Source organism: Danio rerio, chromosome 2, assembly GCF_049306965.1.
Source record: "Danio rerio strain Tuebingen ecotype United States chromosome 2, GRCz12tu, whole genome shotgun sequence".
Taxonomy (NCBI): Eukaryota; Metazoa; Chordata; class Actinopteri; order Cypriniformes; family Danionidae; genus Danio; species Danio rerio.
In genome coordinates this window covers 56,858,356-56,883,373 of record NC_133177.1, presented here as the reverse complement: position 1 = coordinate 56,883,373, position 25,018 = coordinate 56,858,356, and the positions used below count along the sequence as shown (strand labels likewise).

Sequence of the window (25,018 nt, the reverse complement as noted above, 5' to 3'; positions counted from 1 at the left end):
TCATCAGGGTGAAAAGAGAGGTATAGCTGGGTATCATCAGCATAGCAGTGGTAGGACAATCCATGTTTCTGGATGACTACCATGAGGAACACATTAAATTATGTCTGTTGTATTGTCTGCAATGAAATCCAAGTCAAAGTAAATTTGGAAAGCACTACTTTCTTTTTTTTCGCATTATCCATACTGCATTTTCCAAAAACTACAGCACAATTGTAAGTGTTCATTTACAGCACACTTTTAAATTTTACAGTATTACTAGCCACCAAAATTGGCAGTAATACTGTAAATTCCACAAAAATGTTGTAATAAAATATATAAAGAAGCAAAGTTTTAATAATCAACGCAATAGGACTCAAATTCAGTGTTTAATGTGATCAGTGGCTCTGTCTGTCAGGCGGGAAGTGACCCTGAGCTCGTTTACATAAGACATCAGAGCGCACTGGTCTCAGATCAGCTTCCTGCTGCTCACATCATTAGTTTCATCAGGAAACGAAAGGAAAACTCTGAGCCCAGAACAGCTGCTGGACTAAAGGTCACGGTCTGCAGATGAAAGCGTCTGTTCTGCGGGCACTGATGGCTCCAGAGCCACAGGATTATGCTTGTCAGTCAAAGGCCTGGCATTTCAGATGCTGTGCAATTACAGCAGACTCAAACAAACCAATCATAATGCTGCCCCCTAAAATCCATGAGTATTTTGGGGGATTCGCGTATACATAATTAAAGACACTGAAATCAAAGCTGAATTGTGTGTGCTCGCTTGGAAGTCAGTAATGGTAAGCCATGTTTAGTTTATTAGATGTGCTAGAAAAGGTCAACATGCTTTACTGTTCATTCATTTTCTTTGGGATCAGTTTCTATTTCAGCAGCGGAATGAACCGCCAACTATTCCATCATATGTTTTACGCAGTGGATGCATTTCCAGCCAGTATTGAGAAAACACTTACACTCATTCATACTCTACAGACAATGTGGTCTACTCAGTTCGCCTATAATACATGTGTTTGGACTGCAGGGGAAACCGGAGCACCTAGAGGAAACCCACGCCAACACGGGGAGAACATGCAAACTCCACACAGAAATGTGAATTAAATTGATTTAAATATTATGACTTATTATATTTTTGACATAAATATATTGCATATTGGGGAAACATGCTGGCTCAGTGGTTAGCACTGTTGCCTTACAGCGTGAAGGTCGCTGGTTCGAGTCTCAGATGGACAAGTTGGCATTTCTGTGTGGAGTTTGCATGCTCTCCTCTTGTTAGTGTGGGTTTCCTCCGGGTGCTCCGGTTTCCCCCACAGTCCAAACACATGCGCTATAGGTGAATTGGGTAAGCTAAACTGGCCGTAGTTTATGTGTGTGAATGAATGTGTATGGATGTTTCCCAGAGATGGGCTGCAGCTAGAAGAGCATCCGCTGTGTAAAAGATTTGCTGGATAAGTTGGCGGTTCATTCCACTGTGGTGACTCGTGATGAATAAAGGGACCAAGTGGAATGAGAATCAATGAATAAATATTATATATTATAAAAAGTGATTTAAGAATTAAATGAGACAATAATATTATATGAATATTATATTACTGACATAAATATAATAAAGTATGTGACTTAAATTGACTTAAATATTGTGACTTAATATACTTTTTACTTAAACATAGGAATACCGTAACCAAATCATAATGATAACACTACACTGCAAAAAAAATGCCTTTCTTACTTGAAGGTTGTCTTTTGTCTAATCCAAATATAAAAAAAAATCCTAAATCAAGAAGCTTTTTCTAGACAAGCAACAAAAAGTCATGTTTTAAAAAAACAATATGCCAAAATTATGTCAGTTTTTCTTCAAAACAAGCAAAATATACTCACCGGCCACTTTATTAGGTACACCTGTCCAACTGCTCGTTAATGCATATTTCTAATTAGCCAATCACACGGCATAAACTCTATGCATTTAGGCATGGTCAAGACAATCTTCACCCAAAGTCTGCAGAAGAGCATCTCTGAACACACAACGCGTCCAACCTTGAGACAGATGGGCTACAGCAGCAGAAGACCACACTGGGTGCCACTCCTAAGAACAGGATACTGAGGCTACAATTTGCAATGGCTGACTAAAATTGGACAATAGAAGATTGGAAAAACGTTGCCTGGTCTGATGAGTCTCAATTTCTGCTGTGGCATTCAGATGGTAGGGTCAGAATGTGACGTTCAGATGGTAGGGTCAGAATGTGACGTCAACACCATGAAAGCATGGATCCATCCTGCCTTGTATCAACGGTACAGGCTGGTGGTGTAATGGTGTGGAGAGATAATTTCCTGGCACACTTTGGGCCCATTAGCACCAACTGAACCAACGCCACAGACTACCTGAGTATTGTTGCTGACCATGTCTCTTCCTTTATGACCACAGTTTACCCATCTTCTCATGAAACCCAGGCTCATTTTGGAAACGTAGCCCCGCAGACGTTTCTGTGGGCCGCGATTTACGTCCCGGGAGGTACGTATTCGAGCGTTTTTTTGTTTTCGCGGATCCGCGAGAGGCCGCTGTGCGCGCTTTTTCGCGTCTCGGGCGGGCGCCTCTCGGGAGCGCGCGGCGTTCGCGTCCGCGCCGTTCTCGCGCGAAAAGCCGCCGTATCGAAAAAAAAACAAAAAAAAAACAAAAGCCCTCGTCTTCGATTTTGACTGCGTTTTCGGATCCCGCCGCGTTCTCGCCCTTATTTTCCGGATTCCGTTTTTCGTCTTACCTAATTTCCAGAACACCGCTGTTCCCTGGACTCGATCCCGGTCGTCGTCCACCGCGGCCGGCTCCGGCTCCTCCTCCTCCTCCGGGGCCTCCACTCCGCCGTCGCAACGCTGTGAGCTAGGCGGACAAACTGATTGCATCGGGAAAGCCCTCCACTCGGAGGCGAGCCGTCGGCCGGCGAGCGCGAAGAAAAGGGGCGGAGCGGCGCCACACCGCCCCGCAGCATTCGCTCGAAAAAACCAAACGCGGCCTTTACGTACCTCCGGCCACGTAAAACGCGGTCTCCAGAAACGTCCGCGGGGCAGCGTTTCCAGAATGAGCTTGGGTTGTTCTCATGGCTACTTCCAGCAGGATAATGCGCCATGTCATAAAGCGCAATTCATCTCAGACTGTTTTCTTGAACATGACAATGAGTTCACTGTTCTCAAATGGTCTCCACAGTCACCAGATCTAAATTCAATAGAGCACCTTTGTGGTGAAACAGGAGATTCACATCATAGATGTGAAGACGACAAATCTGCAGCAACTGCTTGATGCTATCATGTCAATATGGAGCAAAATCTTTGAGGAATATTTCCGGTACCTTGTTGAATCTATGCCACGAAGGATTAAGGCAGTTCTGAAGACAGAAAAGGGTCCAACCAAGGTGCACCTAATAAAGTGGCTGGTGAGTGTAATCTGCCAGTGGGGTAAGCAGAATAATCTTGTCTTTTCTTTTGACATAAGATTATTTTGCTTACCCCATTGGCAGATTATTTAGCTTATTTGCTGACATTATTAACACTTCAAACTGCAGACAGCAGTTATACCTTGGTTCAATGTGTTTTAGAAACCCCTTGTAGTATGAACAAACATTGTAACTTAAACATCATAAAATAATACACAGATTCCTTCATGTCTTCTGAAACTCCACCGTGTGCTTTAAACATTTCAGCATCATGTCTGCTGTGCAAAACATGAGCGGAGGATGGATTTTTAAAGCTCTTCTCAAATTCAAGCGCTTGTGTTGATGTCAGACCCGGTGGACTATCCTGTATCAGCATTATTAAGCGTCTGAGCATCTGAAACACATCTCTGAGATGAGCTCCACGTCCAGCGCATCGATTCCAGACGATCAATATGAATCTGCAGCGACACTGATCAGGAGAGCTGAGAGAGAAAACTGATCTTCAGCCAGAGATCCACAAACACCAGGGAAACTCACTGCCAGAAACCTGACCTACACTTACATACATACTATACGCTGCTAAAAATAAAGATCCCCAAAGAGGGTTTTCACGCTGATGGATTAAAAAAAAAGATCTACAAAGTGTTTTATGCTCTAAAGAGCGCTTTCTATTTTAAAGGACTTTTTTTTAAATGGCAAAGCTTTATGGATGTTGAGGAAAAGCATTGCATGTGAACAAGATAAAACAAATGGATCACCATAATCACCATACAGACTGACACATTCAGAATGACAAATATTTATTATTATTATTATTATTATTTTTAAGAGTGTAACAATAAGTGTAGTGTACTTTTACTACATGTTCTGATGTTGCAAATAAAGTGACGGTTATAGGAGGATTTTTTTTACTTTTTTTAAAATTTAACATTTAATGTTCTTTCTCATAGTTTCAAGTTTGTTCAAGTGCTTTCTCTAAAACCTGCCTTTGCAAGAACATACTCTGTTCTGATTGGTCAGGCAGTCCTGCTCTGCTCTGATTCGACAGGTGGCTCTACTCTGCTTTGATCAGTCAGTTGGCCCTACTCTGCTTCAATGACCCTGCTGTTCCCTGATTGGTCAGGTGGCTCTATCCTGCTCTGATTGGTCTGGTGACCCTGCTCCTCTCTGATTGGTCAGGTGGCTCTATTCTGCTCTGATTGGTCTGGTGACCCTGCTCCTCTCTGATTGGTCAGGTGGCTCTATCCTGCTCTGATTGGTCTAGTGACCCTGCTCCTCTCTGATTGGTCAGGTGGCTCTATTCTGCTCTGATTGGTCTGGTGACCCTGCTCCTCTCTGATTGGTCAGGTGGCTCTATTCTGTTCTGATTGGTCTAGTGACCCTGCTCCTCTCTGATTGGTCAGGTGGCTCTACTCTGGTCTGATTGGTCAGGTGGCCCTGCTTCTTTCTGGTTGGTCAGGTGACCCTGCTCCTCTATCATTGGTCAGGTGGCCCTGATCCTCTATCATTGGTCAGGTGGCACTGCTCCTCTATGATAGGTCAGGTGGCCCTGCTTCTTTCTGATTGGACAGGTGGTCCTGCTACTCTCTGATTGGTCAAGTAGCTCTGTTCTGGTCTGATTGCTCAGGTAGCTAAGCTCTATTCTGATTGGCCAGGTGGCTCTACTTTGCTCTGATTTCCCAGGTGACTGCTAATCTCTAATTGGTCAGGTGGCTCTACTCTGCTTTGATTGGTCAGTTGGCCCTACTCTGCTTCAATGACCCTGCTGTTCTCTAAGTGGTCAGGTGGCATTGCTTCTCTTTGGTTGGTCAGGTGGCCCTGCTCCTGTCTGATTGGTCAGGTGGCTCTACTCTGCTCTGACTGGTCAGGTGGCCCTGCTTCTTTCTGATTGGTCAGGTGGCCCTGCTACTCTCTGAATGGTCAAGTAGCTCTACTCTGGTCTGATTGGTCAGGTGGCTATGCTCTGCTCTGATTGTCCAGGTGACTCTGCTACTCTCTGACTGGTCAGGTGGCCCTGCTCCTCTATGATTGGTCAGGTGGCTCTACTCTGCTCTGATTGGTCAGGTGGCCCTGCTCCTCTATGATTGGTCAGGTGGCTCTACCCTGCTCTGATTGGTCAGGTGGCTCCACTCTGCTCTGATTGGCCAGGTGGCTATGCTCTGCTCTGATTGGCCAGGTGACTCTGTTACTCTATGATTGATCATGTGGCTCTACTCTGCTCTGATTGGTCAGGTGGCTCCACTCTGCTCTGATTGGTCAGGTGGCTCTGCTCCTCTATCATTGGTCAGATGGCTCTACTCTGCTCTGATTGGTCAGGTGGTCCTGCTCCTCTCTGACTGGTCAGGTGGCTTTACTCTGCTCTGATTGGTCAGGTGGCCCTGCTTCTCTCCGATTAGTCAGCTGGCTCTGCTCCTCTATCATTGGTCAGATGGCTCTACTCTGCTCTGATTGGTCAGGTGGTCCTGCTCCTCTCTGACAGGTCAGGTGGCTTCACTCTGCTCTGATTGGTCAGGTGGCCCTGCTTCTCTCCGATTAGTCAGGTGGCTCTGCTCCTCTATCATTGGTCAGATGGCTCTACTCTGCTCTGATTGGTCAGGTGCCCCTGCTTCTCTCCGATTTGTCAGGTGGCTCTGCTCCTCTATCATTGGTCAGATGGCTCTAATCTGCTCTGATTGGTCAGGTGGCACTGCTCCTCTCTCATTGATCAGGTGGCTCTACTCTGCTTTGATTTGGGCAGGTGGCCCTTCTCCTCTCTAATTGGTCAGATGGCCCTGCTTTTCTTTGATTGGACAGGTGGCTTTGCTACTCTCTGATTGGTCGGGTGACTCTACTCTGCTCTGATTTGCCAAGGGACCTACTCCTCTATGATTGGTCGCATGGCCCTAAGGTCACAAGCCTTGCTCCTCTAAGATTGCTCAATTGGCCCTGCTCCTCTCTGAGTACTCAGGTGGCTCTACTCCGCTCTGATTGGTCAGGTGGCCCTGCTCCTCTAAGATTGGTCAATTGGTCCTGCTACTCTCTGAGTACTCAGGAGGCTCTACTCTGCTCTCTTTGGTCAGGTGGCCCTGCTCCTCTCTGATTAGTCAATCGACCCTGTTCCTCTATGATTTGTCAGGTGGCTCAACTCTGATCTGATTGGTCAGGTGGCCCTGCTCTTCTCACATTGGTCAGGTGGCTTTAGTATGCAACGATTGGTCACGTGGCTCTGCTCCTATAACATCGGTCAGATACCTTTCATCTGCACTGATTGGTCATGTGGCTCTGCTCCTCTTTTATTGGTCAGTAGGCTCTACTCTGCTCTGATTGGTCAGGTGGCCCTGCTCCTCTTACATTGGTCAGGTAACTCTACTATGCTCTGATTGGTCAGGTGGGTCTGCTGCTCTTTCCTTGGTCAGCTGGCTCTGCACTGATTGGTCAGGTGGCCTTGCTCCTATTGTATTGGTCAGGCGGCTCTAGTCTACACTGATTGGTCAGGTGGCCCTGCTCCTCTCACACTGGTCAGTATGCTCTACTCTGCCCTGATTAAATCAAGCGCCTTTTACCACATCTGTGTTTCCTTAGCACCAGTAACCACATATGAACAGTAATAGCTGATATCTGGAAGCAACAACAGAGGCACTTTAAAGTGTGTTCATCAGACTGACCTGAAACAGGGGTCATCGGGGTGGGCGGCAGGCCATTCATGTTCAGCGCCCCCACTTGGTGGATCTGTGTGGCTGGAAACGCAACACTAGGCGCTAAATAACCGCCGTGAGACGCGGCCATGATCGCCGCCTGCTGCTGCATCAGCTGAAAACAACAGAAATAGAGAAAGATCAGGTTAGAAAACAACCTACTGGTACTTAAAAAACCTTAAAATAAAAAGTAATATATATATATATATATATATATATAAAGAAAACAACCTACAGTACACAGTGCCCTCCAGCAATATTGTACATGTTTAACCTTTTGGTGTTTTGCCCAAAATGACAACACAACTGCAGATGCTTGAGTTTGAGATTTGAAAAAGAGGAGAAGCTTTTTCTTGAAACCCTTTTAGACAGTTTGTGCTCTTTTTAGACGGTCCATGCGCAGAGCGCAAAACGCAGGGCGCAAACGCTTTCAGGGCGTGTCAGAACGCATTTTTGCTAATGTAAGGACGGGAAAATCTGCTTTGCGCCATGGCGAATGGTCCAAAAGGGTTGAGTTTATTTTCTTAATGAGTTATAGGTGTGTTTTGAGAATAAAACAATCAGAGTCTCATCTCCCATTCCTTTAAGAGTCAGCTGCGTCGCGCCATAAGCGCATTTGCTATTTACAGGACGTAAAGTAAGTCTAAGTGGAAAAAATGAGCATTTCACAAGCAAACAGTTAAAAGTTTTTTTTTAACAGAAAACTGTTAAACAGAGCATCTACTGCGTGAGAATGAGAGATAATGGATCACTTTTACTTTCGTTCTTGGATAGGGAAACCTTTACGCACAGACATCAATTAGTCTATAAATAATTAATTGCGTTTGTTAAGCGCAAATATTCATTTCAAAACTATTTCTAAATTCAGTTCTAATTTCCAGCAAACGAATAAATGAACAATAATAATGAAGTGTGTTCAAAAACCTGAGTTATATCCTAAAACACATGCTGTGCCCCATATGGTCTAAAACCTGACAGGTGGGCAAATCTAAGCTTGTTTTAATAAAACAAATATAAATATGGATATAATAAATAATACTTCTAATATTAATAACATTATACAAAAGCAAATTGTTATGAATGAACTGAAAAAGCCTCCTGAGATGAAGAAGGCATAAAAGCAGTGTTTTTTCATATTTATGTAGGCTAGAAAATAATATGTTTTGTAATATTTTAATCCTTTATATTTATATCCTTTATCTAGTCTTATTATATCCAATATATTTCCTTAATATTTAAATTTTTTCATATGTAAAGATATATACCTATTGCTCTCTTGTGCGTATTAAGCAGCGTGTAAGCGAGGCGCAACTCTGCACCGGAGATTAGTGGTCTAATGAAAAATCTATTTTAGTTTCTCAAAATAGCAACGCGCCAGCGGTCCGCCTCAGAACTCCTTCCTTTTTAGACCAAAACGCCTATGGGCGCACATATGAGCACTAATGCATTTGCTATTTAAACTGCGTAGCGCAACGCCTCAAAACCACTCTTGCGCCAAGCTGAAACAACCAAACAAGTATTGCGCCGCGCCTTGCGCCACATTGCGCCGGGTGTTTGATAGGGCCCTAAGTGTTGATTTTGGTGTTGTCAGCTTGCAGGTTGAGAGACTCTGACCTAAAGAATAAACTAACTTCTGCAGTTCTCCAGCTGTAAGATTATTTAGCTCCTTAAAAGGATGAAAGGATTCCTAATTTTGTCACATTGTTCAAGTTTTCTTTTCAAAAACTAATTCGCTTCAAATGTAACATAGCGTCAACCTCTCCAAGCCACAGTTTACATGTAGGGGATTCTTTTTTTTTCCAAACAGTAGCAGTAGCTTCTTGGCAGTAGTTAAACAAAATATAAGCAATGTATGTTGTGTATTTGACAACAAATGCGTTTGTTCAGAGAATCTCAGAATCGAAAGCATTGTATCCGGTTGTAATTGCAACTTCAACACCTCGGAAAGCACTTTAAAAATTCCATTGCAACAATTCTGTATCTTCGAACAAAAAATAACTGAGATAGACACGCATCTGATGAATTACATTTGTCACAAAGAGGACAAATATTTTAGAGGATTCTATTTAATTTTTTTCTTTGAATAATGTCACCTATGAATTATATTGATCTGAATAACACAATGTCTAGAATTAATAGAGTGCTTATTAAAGGGCCATGACACCCCCCACGTTCGGTTAAAGTCTACTTCAGAACTTTTTTAAAAGATGCATGATTAATGGGCTTGGAGCTCCGCGAGCATCGGGCAGGAGTGGGCGTGGCCAGCAGGGAACGAAGCTAGCTCACAAAATGAGACACAAACCGTGAGGAGACGCATGAGTTTATAGTTTACAAAGTTAAAATGCAAAGAAATGAACAGTGATTTAATGCCCTGCTACATTTGTTATTCGTAATTTCATATACACATAACCACAATTTATATCATTATAGAGATAAGTGTGTTCACGGAAACCAGGGGTCACCAATCTCGGTCCAGGAGGGCCGGTGTCCCTGCAGGTTTTAGCTCTAACTTGCCTCAATACACCTGCCTGGGTGTTTCAAGTATATCTAGTAAGACCTTGATTAGCTTGTTCAGGTGTGTCTGATTAGGGTTGGAGCTAAAATCTGCAGGACACCGTCCCTCCAGGAACAAGTTTGGTTACGCCTGACGTAAACCCTATAAATGAGGACTTCTCCCTCAATCCCCGTATCCAGCAGACTCAGTGCAGCAGGTCTCCTGACCTGTCTATTTTAACCGTTAGCCCTGCTGGTAATCTGGAGGATTAAGGCGAACACAGCAGCACAGTGATGTGTCTGAATGTGAACGAACTCCTGATAAAAGAAAGCGTCCGCCATTCTCTAATTCTCGTGCTGCTCTCCGAACAAAAATGCTAGCAGCACACACACAGCTTTGCTGTATGATCGGCCCTGACAAGATCGCGGGGGAAAACATGCAACAAACCCCGTGGATCATGGAAACAAACGCATGTGAGCCTTCATCAACGGCTAAAAACTGTGTGCCCGTGCCGTGGCTCCGTGACGTGTCTCACAGCTCGGGCTTGACTCTGGCAGGTCTCATGAATAATTAAGCAGCCGGCTCTTCTCATAGGATAAGAAAACTCCGCTATGAATAATAATGAGAAACCGACGCGTCATCATTGCACTTGCAGTACTGCGCTACATCGCCGATTTTGATCCCGCCCCAATAATCATTTTAAACCCGGAAGCTGAAATTAGCTGAAAAAAGCTCAAAATTATCCAGTTTTCCCCACAATTACAGCTGACAGGTGCTAACATTGTCTTAACTGATGCTCAACACACACACATCTGTTAATATAAAAAAAAAAAAAGTTCTCCAGGGTGTCCTGAACCTTTAATATCCTCCAAACCTGATTGCCACATTTCTCCCAATTCTTTCTCCCACTCTTCCTTAAAACATTTTGTGGAGGGGGAAGTAATGGATTATAGTTCTGAATATAAATTTGAAATATATAGCTTTATAAGCAAAATACCCTACAATATGTACAATAAAATGTATTCATGGGAATTTTGTTTAAATAAAAGGGACTAAGCCGAAAAGAAAATGAACGAATGAATGATTTATTTTATCTTTGCCATGATGACAGTAAATAATATTTGACTAGATATTTTTTTAAGACACTTCTATACAGCTTAAAGTGACATTTAAAGGCTTAACTAGGTTAATTTGGTAAACTAGGCAGGTTAGGGTAATTAGGCAAGTTTTTGTATAACGATGGTTTGTTCTGTAGACAATCAAAAATATTTAGCTAACAGGGGCTAATAATTTTGACCTTAAAGTAATGTTTAAAAATGTAAAAAGCTTTCATTTTAGCTGAAATAAAACAAAGGAGACTTTCTCCAGAAAAAATATTATCAGACATACTGTGAACGTTCCCTTGCTTTGTAAAACATTTTTTGGTAAATATTTAAAAAAGAAAAACTTATTCAAAGTGGGGAAAATAATTCTGACTTCAACTGTATAAATAAATAAATAAATAAATAAATAAATATACATTTCAGCAAACCCTACACAATATCTACATACAATAAAGTACAAATATAATAAATGTTTGAATAAATTTGACAGAATTTGAACTGTATTGTATATTATTGCCTTACTTTAGCTCAGTTTAAATGAATTGTAAACAAACTCGCATGGCAAATAAAGGAGAATATCAGCATGATCAATTCATTTACAGCAGTGATGCTTGCAAGTGTGTGTGTGTTTGTGCGCGTGCATGCATCTGTGATTGTATCGAATGTTAATGCATGCTGAATTCTCCAGGTACTGAAGGCAATCATCTCTCCATCATGGCTGAATTACTGCAGTAGTGAAGCTGAAAGCCTGACATGGGGAAACAGAGAACGACGTGTGTGTGTGTGTGTGTCTGTGTGTGTGTGTGTGTGTGTGTTTCTGTACGCTTGTGAGGGAAATGCAGGGGTGTTTTATCAATGGAGAAATGAGAAGTCCGACACTGAAAAAACTGGATTTTTTTTTATTTACTTTTTTTTTATTTAGGGTAAGTGGTTACAAACTACTGATATGGGCTGAATTTAAGCAAATAAATTCATTCATTCATTTTCTTGTCGGCTTGGTCCCTTAATCCGGGGTCGCCACGACGGAATGAACCGCCAATTTATCCAGCAAGTTTTTACACAGCGGATGCCCTTCCAGCCGCAACCCATCTCTGGGAAACATCCACACACATTCATTGACACACACACACTTATACTCTACGGAAAATTTAGCCTACCCAATTCACCTGTACCGCATGTCTTTGGACTGTGGGGGAAACCGGAGCTCCTGGAGGAAACCCATGCGAACGCAGGGAGAACATGCAAACTCCATATATATATGGACATATATCAGACATATTGACACATTTTATATTTGATATTTAAATTATATTATATTTATATAATATAAATTATATTTGGACATTAAAATATATTGTATCTTGTTAAAATATATTTTAGTTAAATTATATAATAATTTATAATATTTCTATCATTTTTTTTCTATTTAAATGCCAAAATATTTTATACATTTTTATTTTTTTATCTCATTTTTCATAGATTTTTCATATTTTTCATCTAAACTGATTTTAAAAATACATTTAAATTGATATAATTATTTAGAAAAACAGTACAATTTATTTGAACATTTTAAAATTTATTTTGTTAAAATATAATATAATTTTGAACAGCATATATTGCATTTATGTGTTTTTAGAATGTAGAATTTATTAATTTGTTGATAATTAAATCTTAATTGTTTTATGTTCATTACATTTGTCGAAACAATTACCCTAAAAAATTTGTGTTGGGACAACATGAAGAAATTGTGTGTACCCCAGCATTTTATATATATATATATATTCACTGCAGTCTAAGTTTATGATGACTGCCACTTCTGAGAAACCCGGAAATGTAAAAAGGGTAAATAATATCATCTGAACTGTTTGCTTTTTCAGTGTGCAGTGATGCTGTCAGCCACCAGGAGTCGCTGCAAACCACCAACAGAACCAGCAGCAACACACACACCCACTGACAGACCCTTGGAAAACAGCATATCCACAGCACCAGCACTAGGAGAAGCCTGTGGACTGAAGAATGACGCAGCAGAAGTCAGAGGTGGATTTGTGTTTGTCAAATGGCCTTCAATGCCTTTATTCGTGTTGCAGATTTTTAAAGGTGACCTAATATGCTTCTTTTTGCAAGATGTAAAATAAGTCCCTGATGTCCCTGAAGTACAGCTTAAAAATACCACATGAATATTTTTGTAACTTTTTGAAACTGCCCCTTTTAGGCTTTCAAAATGTGCGGTTTTGGTGACTGTCACTTTACATTCAAATGAGATTGTGCTACCAGGTCTCTTTTGAAAAAAAGGGTGGAGTTACCAATGCCTGTGTGTCAGCATGGTGGAAGTGTCAGAACCAGAATAAAGTTATTTCTGTGAAAATCTGAAAATCTCAAAAGAAGTAGCTCAGAATTAGCATCCCAGAACAAGATTCTATTCTATTCTATTCTATTCTATTCTATTCTATTCTATTCTATTCTATTCTATTCTATTCTATTCTATTCTATTCTATTCGGTTACTTTCGGTTTTAATCTCACTGTCATTGTATTCTTTTGTATTTTGTTCTATATGGCTATTTGTATTCTGTTCTATTCTATATGGTTCCTTTTGGTTTTAATCTTATTCTTTCATATATTCTATTGTATTTTTTTAGATGTAGCTATTATCTATTCCAGTGGTTCTCAAACGTTTTTCATCAAGTACCACCTCAGAAAAAAAATTGTCTCTCCAAGTACCACCAAAATGAGCAGTATTGAAATACAGTAGCGCAGTAGGCCCATGAAGCAGCCACAACTCTGCACAGTTAAAAAATGTGGCAAATTACATCAGAAATATAGGCTATATGTCATATATGACACATTATATACATCATTTTTTGATCATTTTTGAAATGTGTGTAGCATGTACATGACATATTTCATTCCTCCGCGTACCACTAGAAGGAAGCCTGCGTACCACTAGTGGTACTCGTACCACAGTTTAAGAACCACTGATCTATTCTATTCTATTCTATTCTATTCTATTCTATTCTATTCTATTCTATTCTATTCTATATGGTTCCTTTGATTCTATTTGTTCTACTGTGTTGGGTTCTATATGGTTATTTTTGGATTCTATTCTATTCTATATGGCTCCTTTTGGCTCCATTTGATTATAATCTCATTTCCATTCTATTCTACATTGTTCCCTTTGGTTCCATTATGTTTTAACCCCATTCTCATTCGATTATGTTCTACTGTATTTTGTCATATATGGCTTTTTTTCTATTCTATTTTATTCTAATCTGTATGTATCCTTTTGGTTCCATTCTGTTCTAATCTCATTCACATTCTATTATTATATTAACTTCTACAGTAGTTAGTAGTTAGTTTAGTTCTATAGGGCTATTTTAGGTTCTATCTATTCTAGTCCATATGGTTCCTTTTAGTTCTATTCTATTCTATTCTATTCTATTCTATTCTATTCTATTCTATTCTATTCTATTCTATTCTAATTAAGTCATTTTCTTGTCGGCTTGGTCCCTTTATTAATCCGGGGTCGCCACAGCGGAATGAACCGCCAACTTATCCAGCACGTAGCGCAGAGGATGCCCTTCCAGCCACAGCCCATCTCTGGGAAACATCCACACACATTCATTGACACACACACACACTTATACTCTACGGAAAATTTAGCCTACCCAATTCACCTGTACCGCATGTGTTTAGACTGTGGGGTAAACCGGAGCTCCTGTAGGAAACCCATGCGAATGCAGGGAGAACATGCAAACTCCACACAGGAACATTAACTGACCCAACCAAGACTCGAACCAGCGACCCAGCGACCTTCTTGCTGTGAGGTGACAGCACTACCTACTGCGCTGCCTTCTATTTTATTCTATTCTATTCTATTCTATTCTAATCTATTCTATTCTATTCTATTCTATTCTATTCTATTCTATTCTATTCTATTCTATTCTATTTAATATGGTTCCCTTATTTTCTAATCCCATTCTCATTCAATTTTTATATTAACTTCTACTGTATTTAGTTCTGTATGGCTGATATGGTTTCTATTCTATTCAATTCTATTCTATTTGGTTACTTTTGGTTCCATTCTGTTCTAATTTCGTTCTATAGGGCTATATTCTATTCTATTCTATTCTATTCTATTCTATTCTATTCTATTCTATAGAATATCCTGTATAGATTAAATCCTGTATGGTACTTTTGGTTATTCTATTCTGTTCTGCACATTTATTTTCTGCTCTGCTCCATCATAATACTACTTTGTTAAACGTTCTATTCTGTTTAATGTGAGACAGCTCTGTCTCTATTGTACTCTATTCTACAGAGTTCTCCTTTTGAGCTCTCCGCCGAGTCAGACTTGTCAATCTCTATGAAACTGTTCTGAAAGCACAGCACACTTCTGAAGCAGCTCAACTCAAACCGCTGACAGAAAGAGCCACGATTCCAGAGCGTGTGAAAATCTTCCTAAAACTCTCATGCACTTATGCAAATGCTGTTGGCAGGATGTTTAATCCAGCACTTCCTGTGCACCATAACACAGAGTCGCCAGTGTGCCGATGTACATCACACTACAACCAAAATGCACAGTCGATTTCACTTACTTACTCTCTGTGTGTGTGTGTGTGTGTGTGTGTTCTTTGCTTCCCTGAGGGCAGGATTTCACTATTTAAAGCAATGTTTGAAGTGCTACTCATTCCCATTTAAATAATCCACATGCAATTTAAATCACTCAGGTTCAAATTAAGAGTCGGAACCTGCTGAGAGAACGAGCTCTGCTTCTGTAGAATGTCTGCAACTGTATGTATTGGGTGTGTGCATTTAGAAAGAAGACAGATTATGTAAGTATGCACTACAATAGCTACTGTATTAAAAATGTGTATATTGTTTGTGCATTGTTGGTATATAATTTTGTATACTCTTCAAAACTCCTGGTCTCTTCTCCCTTCGGCCCGCAACTGATGTCAAAAATATAACGAGATTGTTGTTGTGTTGCCTTTTATTTTTACTTTTTTTGTGTGAATATGTACTAACTTAGTACAAGAATATCCACCTCACAACAATTATGAAAAAATAAAGCAAAATAAAAATGAGAGAAATGATATTAGTTATACAATCAAGTTATAAACCATAAAAGAAATAAATAGGTGAGATAATAATAGTGTAACGCATGCCAGCTAGCGAAGTGCTATGCAGGTAAACCTCAGTCCTCTGACCTCAAAAGGTGCTTTAGTGACAGATGCTAAGGGCCATGGTCTTTACCCTCCTTGCTAGAGCAACCGACTCCCATACAAAGAATCGCCGGTTCGATCCCAGATTAGACCGGTTTGGGTGCAGTTGGAGTGGTGGGTTACATTTGGGGGCTCGTCCGGGATAGGAGTGAGGTTTATGGGAGTGAGTGTAACGGTGGCAAGCTAGCAAAGTGCTATGCAGGTAAACCTCACTCCTCTTACCTCAAAAGGTGCTCTAGTGACAGATGCTAAGAGCCATGGTCTTTTTTCTCCTTGTTAGAGCAACCGACTCCCATACAAAGAATCAGGGGCGCCAGCAGGATTTCATTCCAAGGTACGCACAAATCCAGCTCCGCCCCGCCCCCTTCCGATGGCTGTTCTTCAGTATTCAAACATTAAATAATGAATGCATCAAGTAAAATAAAAACAAATATCTTTTATAACGTAGCAAAATTCTGCTCTTTTTATCTTTGCATTTTTATTATTTTATTTTATTTTTGTTAGTTTTAAAATGTTATTGTCTTCATAATTAAAGCTTTAGACAAAATCCTGCTTGACATTATAGAAAATATTTTGCGTAGCTACCCATTATGTATTAAAGATCAGAAACATGTTACATGCCCCAATAAATGTCCAAATTATATTTAACCGAATCGTAAAAAAATGGTAAAAATTGCTATTTATTTTTATAAAACATTTTATTATTATTTTTTTAGTAAAACCATACCGACATTTAAGAATTCATATTTGTTTTATTTATTCATTAATTTGACCTGTTTATTGGTGCATATATAATTTAACTCATACAACAGTACCTTAGACAGCTACAGCACCACTAAAGCTTTCAAACACAACCCCAATAAAGTAATGAACGATTAGACTTTCTCCAGTGACGGCCGACGGACGACCTTCGGGTGGTATAGCCTGCATTAAATCAAAAAACAAAACGTCTGACTTGACTGAAGTGCAGTTATTTCCTCGTTGTTCAAAGAGTCTGCAAGTTCAGTGTTTCATGGATATAGTATGTAGCTATAGGATTGCGAACATCAATTATGTTAAGCGTGTCTTAATTTGATGCACAGCAGAAAAAAAAGTCTTTTAGCAGTGCATGTAGCTGTTGGTTAAGTTCTCTTCCGGAGTCCTCCGTGGAGAAACAACCGTAACCATACCCAAGTGTTCTCAGAACCAATTGGCACGATAGTGGAAAAGCAGGCAGCTGTAGTGTATACTGTTTAATAATCAATTTAAATTATGTCACAAATAAATAAATAAATAAATAAATAAATAAATAAATAAATAAATAAATAAAAAGCGGCTTTAATTCCCGCTCTCTAGTGGTAGGTACGCACAGTGCGTACAGCCGTATGGCTGCAGGCGCCACTGCAAAGAATTGCCTGTTCGATGCCAGCTCAGACTGGTTTGGGTGCAGTAGGAGTGGTGGGTTACATGTGGGGGCTCGTCAGGGATGGGAGTGAGGTTTAGGGGGGTGAGTGTGACAGAGGCCAGCTAGCTTAGTGCTATGCAGGTAAACCTCACTCCTCTGACCTCAAAAGTTGCTTAGCGACAGATGCTTACAGCCATGGTCTTTTTTCTCCTTGTTAGAGCGACCGACTCAATACAAAGAATCACCGGTTCGATCCCAGCTCACACCGGGTTGGGTGCAGTAGGACCGGTGGGTTACAATAATAATAATAATAAAAATAAAAATTTTATTAAATTAAATTGACTGCTTCATATGCTTTTTTAGCTTTTCTGTTTTTAATGTTACATAGTGTAGTACCATAATGTTTCATCTTGTTTATAGCTTTGGGCCATTTCTTGACATGATTATGGCATTTTCCAAGTAATATTATTAGCTGCATAAGAAAATAAGTTGTACTTTTTTAATCGATCCCATCTTGTATTAAAGCAAATATGACATTATATAACCCAACTTGTATTAGTGTACCAAACGTCCTTGAAATAAAGTGAGAAACATCAATCCAAAAAAATCTTGAGTATACACACTGAAAAAACAAATGAGTAACAGATTCTTTGACAAAACCACAAAAATCGCAAGAGTTTTCTCTGTCCACTTCAAATCGACAGGTACCCGTCTTACTTTATCACTTAAAAAGTATTTGTAATACATTAAAAAAGTATTTGTTTGTAACCATACATTCTTTCACACAATTTCCCACATTTAGATGGCCAGAAGAAGTTAATAATAATAATAATAACAACAACAACAACAACAACAACAACAACAACAACAACAACAACAACAACAACAACAACAATAATAATAATAACAATAATAATAATAAAATATTAATAATAGTAATAATAGTAATAATAATAGTAATAATAATAATAATAACAATAATAATAAAATATTAATAATAATAATAATAATAATAATAATAATATTAATAATAATAATAATAATAATAATAATAATAATAATAATAATACCTTACATTTATATTGCGTTTTTCTAGGCACTCAAAGTGCTTTATACTTGGGGGGGTTATCTCCTCATTCCCCAACAGTGTGCAGCATCCACCTGGTTGTTGTGACGGCAGCCGGAAATTCGTAACTTCTTCATATAAATTTGTACAGTCTCATTTGTACAATGTATGACGGTAGAGTTTAGGGGGTGTGGTTGGTAGCCACGCCTCCTTTTTTTAGATTGCACATTTTCGTACGACTGCACTTGTACGATATGGCCACTAAACTGACCAAACGTGAAATAGTTACGTTTCCTTGTGAAAACACCTCAGTGTGGTATGTCAGGGCATATATGTGGTCTTTCTAGGTGGTCTTTCTTTTTGAAGCCTCCTTTCCACTGCACACGACAAATGACAAGCGACAGACCGGAAGTCATTCATTTCCAATGGAGAGTAGTCCGGGAGCTGCGTGGAGTTCTGATCATCTCCGTATGCGGAAAATACGTATCCGAATTGAGCTGCGGATTCGTTGAATATTTGAACTCCTGCGACTAGACCGTATGCGACCGACCGGATGTGATGTATTCCAGTGTTGTTTAAGCAGGTCCATGTGCGCAAGATGAGAAATAGGAGTTTATAAGGTTATGTTTTTTTAATCAGAAAAAGTCTATATTAACAAAAACATTTCTGTTTATAAATGTAAGTAATAAAGTGATAAAAACATAATATTTTATGTTGTCTCCACATTTCCTCCAATATTTTTAGCGGTCTGAGTTTCTAGTATTCATTCATTCATTCATTCATTCATTCATTCATTCATTCATTCATTCATTCATTCATTCAACCACGAAGAATTGCTTTTGCACTGCTTTATTTTGGACACTGCGAGAACAGCTTCTCTCCCATGGGGCACGTCAGAACTGAAAATTCTGTGCGACTGCCACAAGGGGGCGTATTCCGACAGTCGTGTCCAAATGTCGTGTGCAGTGGAAAAGCGGCTTGAGAAGGCTGTCACACTGACGTTGATTCAGGCTTCTGAATTGGATAAAATTAACAGTTTGCAATTACTATTGCACCTTTTAGTGGACACAATTAGATCAGCAGCTTCTTTTATTGAAAATTTGCATCTCATTTTTACACTTTACAGAATCATCTTGCGATCACATCATGCACGCGAGTGATTACCCTGTCATTCGGTATACACCTGCTTTCTTTTGCTCGTGTGGACAGTTATTTTTGTTAGTCGTGCTGCTTTTCGATTGTAAGATCACATTTGCATGAATATTGGGCCATCTTTATTGTCAAACCCTGCTTTTAAGAAGACTACAACTTTAAAATTATTTTCAACCAGCTAAAGCGGCAAGTGGGAGTGACTGTCTTACCCGCCACAGCTGAAATCCACCCGCATCTAATGTCAAGCCCTAATTTCTAGTATGATTAACAATAAGCAGTTTTAGTTATCAATAATGGCCTGCTTGTGAATGAGTTAAATAATGTGAAGTCTGTGTGTGTGTGTGTGTGTACCTTGTATTTCTAACATTGTTGGGACCAAATATCACACAAGTATAGCAAAACCAGTAAATTCAGACCTTGTAAGGATTTTTTTAGTCTCCATGAGACAGAAAACGGCTCATAAATTACCCAGAACTATTTTATGGAGTATTTTGAATTTTTTTTTAAATGTAGATTGATTCCTGTGAGGGTTGGTTTAGGGCAGGGGTTTTCAAAGTGTGAGGCGCGCCTCCCCTGGGGGGCGCCAGAGCATGTCAGGGGAGGCGCGGGAAAAATATTATATAATAAAAATATAATTATTAAGTTTAATTATTATATGTATTTTTTATTATATTTAAACATTTTAATTAAACAAAGCTAAAAAAAATAATACGTCAAAAATAAGAAAACCTTTTTTTACCCAGAAGGCCATAGCTGTGAATTCGCTTCTGTTTGGCCTGCCAATACAGGTAGCTATATGCCTGCTAATTATGCCTGCTAATACAATGGATCGGTTTCTGAGACCCCCCGATTCAAAGCCTTCAAGTTCAGGGCTTAAACCCAAAAGATGACGATATGATGATCAGCATTTGAGTTTAGGATTTACGTGGACAGGACCAGCTGATGAACCACGACCTTTAAGTGTGGTTTGTCAAGATATTTTGGCTAATGACAGCATGAGACCCGCTAAACTTCGACTGTTTTGACTGGGATGGACAGTTCTTGGATCTGTTCTATTCATATTAAACCATCATCGTAGTTTTAAAAACGTTATATTAAAATACTTGTTATTACTCTGTAAATAATTGCACTTTCATGCAAATGATGATAAAAGTGAGTTAACAGTCTGACATCTGTCTGTGTCTTTATATATACTGTATATATATATATATATATATATATATATATATATATATATATATATATATATATATATATATATATATATATGTATGTGTGTGTGCATGTTTGGGAGGAGGGGGGCGCCAATGGATAAGTTGTGTCAAAAGGGAGGCCCACTGTCTTAGACTTTGAAAACCCCTGGTTTAGGGGTAGGGGAGAGAATATACAGCCTATGCAGTATAAACATAATTACATTTATAGGAAGTCCCCCAAAAGATAGCTGTACAAGTGTGTGTGTTTGTGCACTCTGTGTGTGTGTGTGTCTGTAATTTAACATGCATGCTTGTATTTACTGTGCACAGGGACACAGAACAGGTGGATGATGGGATTCCTGGGGGCTTTCCTTCTGTCGGTTCCATGTTTAGACGTCAGAGAAGGAATTGCACACAGAAATCACAGTATGTCCACACACACATGCTTCTGGCCCAGGATCATATGGATTATAAAATCAAAGCTGAGGTTTCAAACATACACACACACACACACACACACACACACACACACACACACACACACACACACACACACACACACACACACACACACACTTGAGCGTGGTGTAATTAAAACGGTCCGTCTGCAGGGTATATGCTATAAATAGAGCGTCAGACACGTGATTCAGATCCTCCATTGGCTCAAAAGTGTTTAAAACAGCAGCAAACTTCCACACTATCAGATCACAGGCCTAATCTGTATCTAATGCCGTTATCGGTTCAAGTAATACGCTTATGAATATGCACAGAAATCCATGTGCTTTGAATACATTATCCATCCAATAAATGAAGTGGGATTGGGCTAAGAAAGATGAATTACTCAAAGACCCGTTTGGCTTTTTTAACCGCATAGAAAACTAGGCCAGCGTGATGAAGCTTCTTTTGATAATATTTGAGATCTGTCTCCACATCTATGTATTTCCCAGTGAAACAGATTAAACTGAAACATTATGTCAAGAAAACAGACGTGGATGCCAAGCTGATTTAAATGATTAACGGCAGGGAAACAGCTGGAAATGGGGTTACAAATAATCATGTTTTTTGCTAAATGATGCAAGGATTTTTAATTATTTTTGATTTGTATGCAATGAATGTTTTGGACTGATTGACACAAACAATTATTCTATGAAATCTAATAAAAACTAATCCTAACTCATTTAAATAGTTTAATCCCTAATAAAAAGCATGTAATAAACCATGTAATATAAAAAACTTTATATGAAAAAAAAAAGTCAAAAAAATAATAAATGTTTGAAATGTGTGAACAATATTTGAGAAATAGGCCTTTTGTTTATATATATAAAAAGTTTGAGATCTTTGAGTTAATAAAAAATGTGAGTAAAATAGAGTGAAATGAAACATGCCTGGATAGCCCTAACCTAAAGGGCTGTTCGCCACTCCCTAAAGGACTGATAGACCAGCCCTCAACAACTGATTGCCACTCCCCTAAAGGGCTAATCTCCACTTCCTAAAGGACTGATCACCACGCCCTCATGGTCTGATCACACCGCCCTAAAGGACTGATAGCCCAACCCTAATCAACTGATTGCCACACCCTAAAGGACTGATTACTACTCCCCTAAAATACTGATTACCACTCCCCTAAATGACTGATTACCACTCCCCTAAATGACTGATTACCACACCCTAAAGGACTGATTACCACTCCCCTAAATGACTGATTACCACACCCTAAAGGACTGATTACCACTCCCCTAAATGACTGAATACCACACCCTAAAATACTGTTTACCACTCCCCTAAATGACTGATTGCCACACCCTAAAGGACTGATTACTACTCTTCTAAATGACTGATTACCACACCCTAAAATACTGTTTACCACTCCCCTAAATGACTGATTGCCACTACCATATATAACTGATTACTGCTCCCTTAAATGACTGATTAACACACCCTAAAAGACTGATTACCACTCCCCTAAATGACTGATTACCACTCCCTAAAAAAATTATTACCACTCCCCTAAATGACTGATTACCACTACCCTAAATGACTGATTGCCACACCCTAAAGGACTGATTACTACTCTTCTAAATGACTGATTACCACACCCTAAAATACTGTTTACCACTCCCCTAAATGACTGATTGCCACTACCATATATAACTGATTACTACTCCCTTAAATGACTGATTAACACACCCTAAAAGACTGATTACCACTCCCCTAAATGACTGATTACCACTCCCTAAAAAAATTATTACCACTCCCCTAAATGACTGATTACCACTACCCTAAATGACTGATTGCCACACCCTAAAGGACTGATTACCACTCCCCTAAATGACTGATTGCCACACCCTAAAAAAATTATTACCACTCCCCTAAATGACTGATTACCACTCCCCTAAATGACTGATTGCCACTACCATATATAACTGATTACTACTCCTATAAATGACTGATTAACACACCCTAAAAGACTGATTACCACTCCCCTAAATGACTGATTACCACTCCCTAAAAAAATTATTACCACTCCCCTAAATGAATGATTACCACTAACCCCTAAATGACTGATTGCCACACCCTAAAGGACTGATTACCACTCCACTAAATGACTGATTGCCACACCTTAAAGGACTGATTACTACTCTTCTAAATGACTGATTGCCACACCCTAAAAGACTGATTACCACTCCCCTGAATGACTGATTACCACACCCTAAAATACTGATTACCACTCCCCTAAATTACTGATTACCACACCCTAAAAGACTGATTACCACTCCCCTAAATGACTGATTACCACACCCTAAAAGACTGATTACCACTCCCCTAAATGACTGATTGCCACACCCTAAAAGACTGATTACCACTCCCCTAAATGACTGATTACCACTCCCTAAAAAAATGATTACCACTCCCCTAAATGACTGATTGCCACACCCTAAAAGACTGATTACCACACTCTAAAAGACTGATTACCACTTCCTAAAAAAATGATTACCACTCCCCTAAATGACTGATTGTCACGTCCTAAAAGACTGATTACCACACCCTAAAAGACTGATTACCACTCCCCTAAATGACTGATTACCACACCCTAAAATACTGATTACCACTCCCCTAAATGACTGATTGCCACACCCTAAATGACTGATTGCCACACTCTAATGGACTGATTGCCACTCCCCTAAATGACTGATTGCCACACCCTAAAGGACTGATTACCACTCCCCTAAATGACTGATTGCCACACCTTCAAGGACTGAACAGCACGCCCTAAAGGACTGTAAACCTGCTCTTAATGACTGGTCACTACTCCCCCAAATGACTGATAGCCACTCCCCCAAATAACTGATTGCCATGCCCTAAAGTATTGATTGCCACTACCCTAAATGTCTGATAGTCACAACCCAAAATGACTGATAATCGTGCCCCTAAATGACTAATAGCCTTGCCCTAAAGAACAGATAGTCCCTCCTTAAGGGACAATAAGCCCTGCCAATAATGACTAGGTTTCACTCCTCTAATTGACTGGTAGCCCCGCCCTGGGACTGATCGCCACATTCTAAATGACTGATAGTCCAGCCCATAAGGACTAATTGTCCCTCCCCTAAATGACTGATAGCTCCGCCCTAAATGACCGATAGCCCCGCTATAAATGAATTCCATGTGACCAGAAGTGAAGGAAAGTTGTTTCGCAGGGGCGAGGGAAGGTTTATGGTACTTGATTTAAAAATATGACGGCAAAATAATTTCTTTACGAAAGAAGGAACATTGTTTTATTCAAGCACCATGTTGTGAGAATTGTGTGTGTTGGGTCATCAAATTAATTGAATTTGTTCATGTTTTTCAACATGCATGTTTTTTTTTCTTTAACTTGCAGTGTGTTTGAGCTCTCTCAGCCACCGTACAAAGCCAACTACGCTAATGCAAATACAGTGTAAACTGTAAATTCTATAGGTCAGTTAAGAACAATAAGAAACGTCTGCGCATTATTGAGTGGTGTGTGAGCAGGACAGTATGTGTGTGTGTGGGTTTGCTCACCGCGTGTGTGTAGGTGCTGTAGGTGCTGCTGTAGGTGCTGAACGGCAGGGCCACACTGGGGTTGAAGATCCCGAACTGACCCACCATCTGCTGCATACGGCGGATCGTCCTCTCTTTATCAGTGTCAGCGAACTTCACCACCAGACTCGACGACGCGCCCTAAAAAAAAACACAGACACCGATGAAGATTTTTATTTACGAAATCTAAAGATACATTTAATTGGGTGAGAGGAAAGCCCTATGAATCTGCCATTATATGTCATTGAAAACAGGTGACAGGTTAA

General features: G+C 39.7%; 1 protein-coding gene and 1 long non-coding RNA gene across 3 annotated transcripts in view; one reads left to right on the top strand and one right to left on the bottom strand.

Moving 5' to 3' along the window:
• The window catches only part of LOC141378996 (CUGBP Elav-like family member 5), a 253,784-nt gene that overhangs the window by 34,976 nt on the left and 193,790 nt on the right, over positions 1–25,018 (bottom strand). For both annotated transcript variants that reach the window (XM_073931439.1, XM_073931436.1), the window contains 2 exons: positions 24,735–24,893; positions 7,055–7,199 (listed from right to left, as the gene is read on the bottom strand). In XM_073931439.1, the coding sequence (XP_073787540.1) occupies positions 7,055–7,199; positions 24,735–24,893 (304 nt within the window). The remainder of the gene's footprint in view (positions 1–7,054; positions 7,200–24,734; positions 24,894–25,018) is intronic.
• LOC141379029 (uncharacterized) lies at positions 4,330–7,254 on the top strand. The gene is made up of 4 exons (XR_012394952.1): positions 4,330–4,533; positions 4,646–5,670; positions 6,007–6,749; positions 6,806–7,254. It is a non-coding gene; the product is annotated as an uncharacterized lncRNA (long non-coding RNA).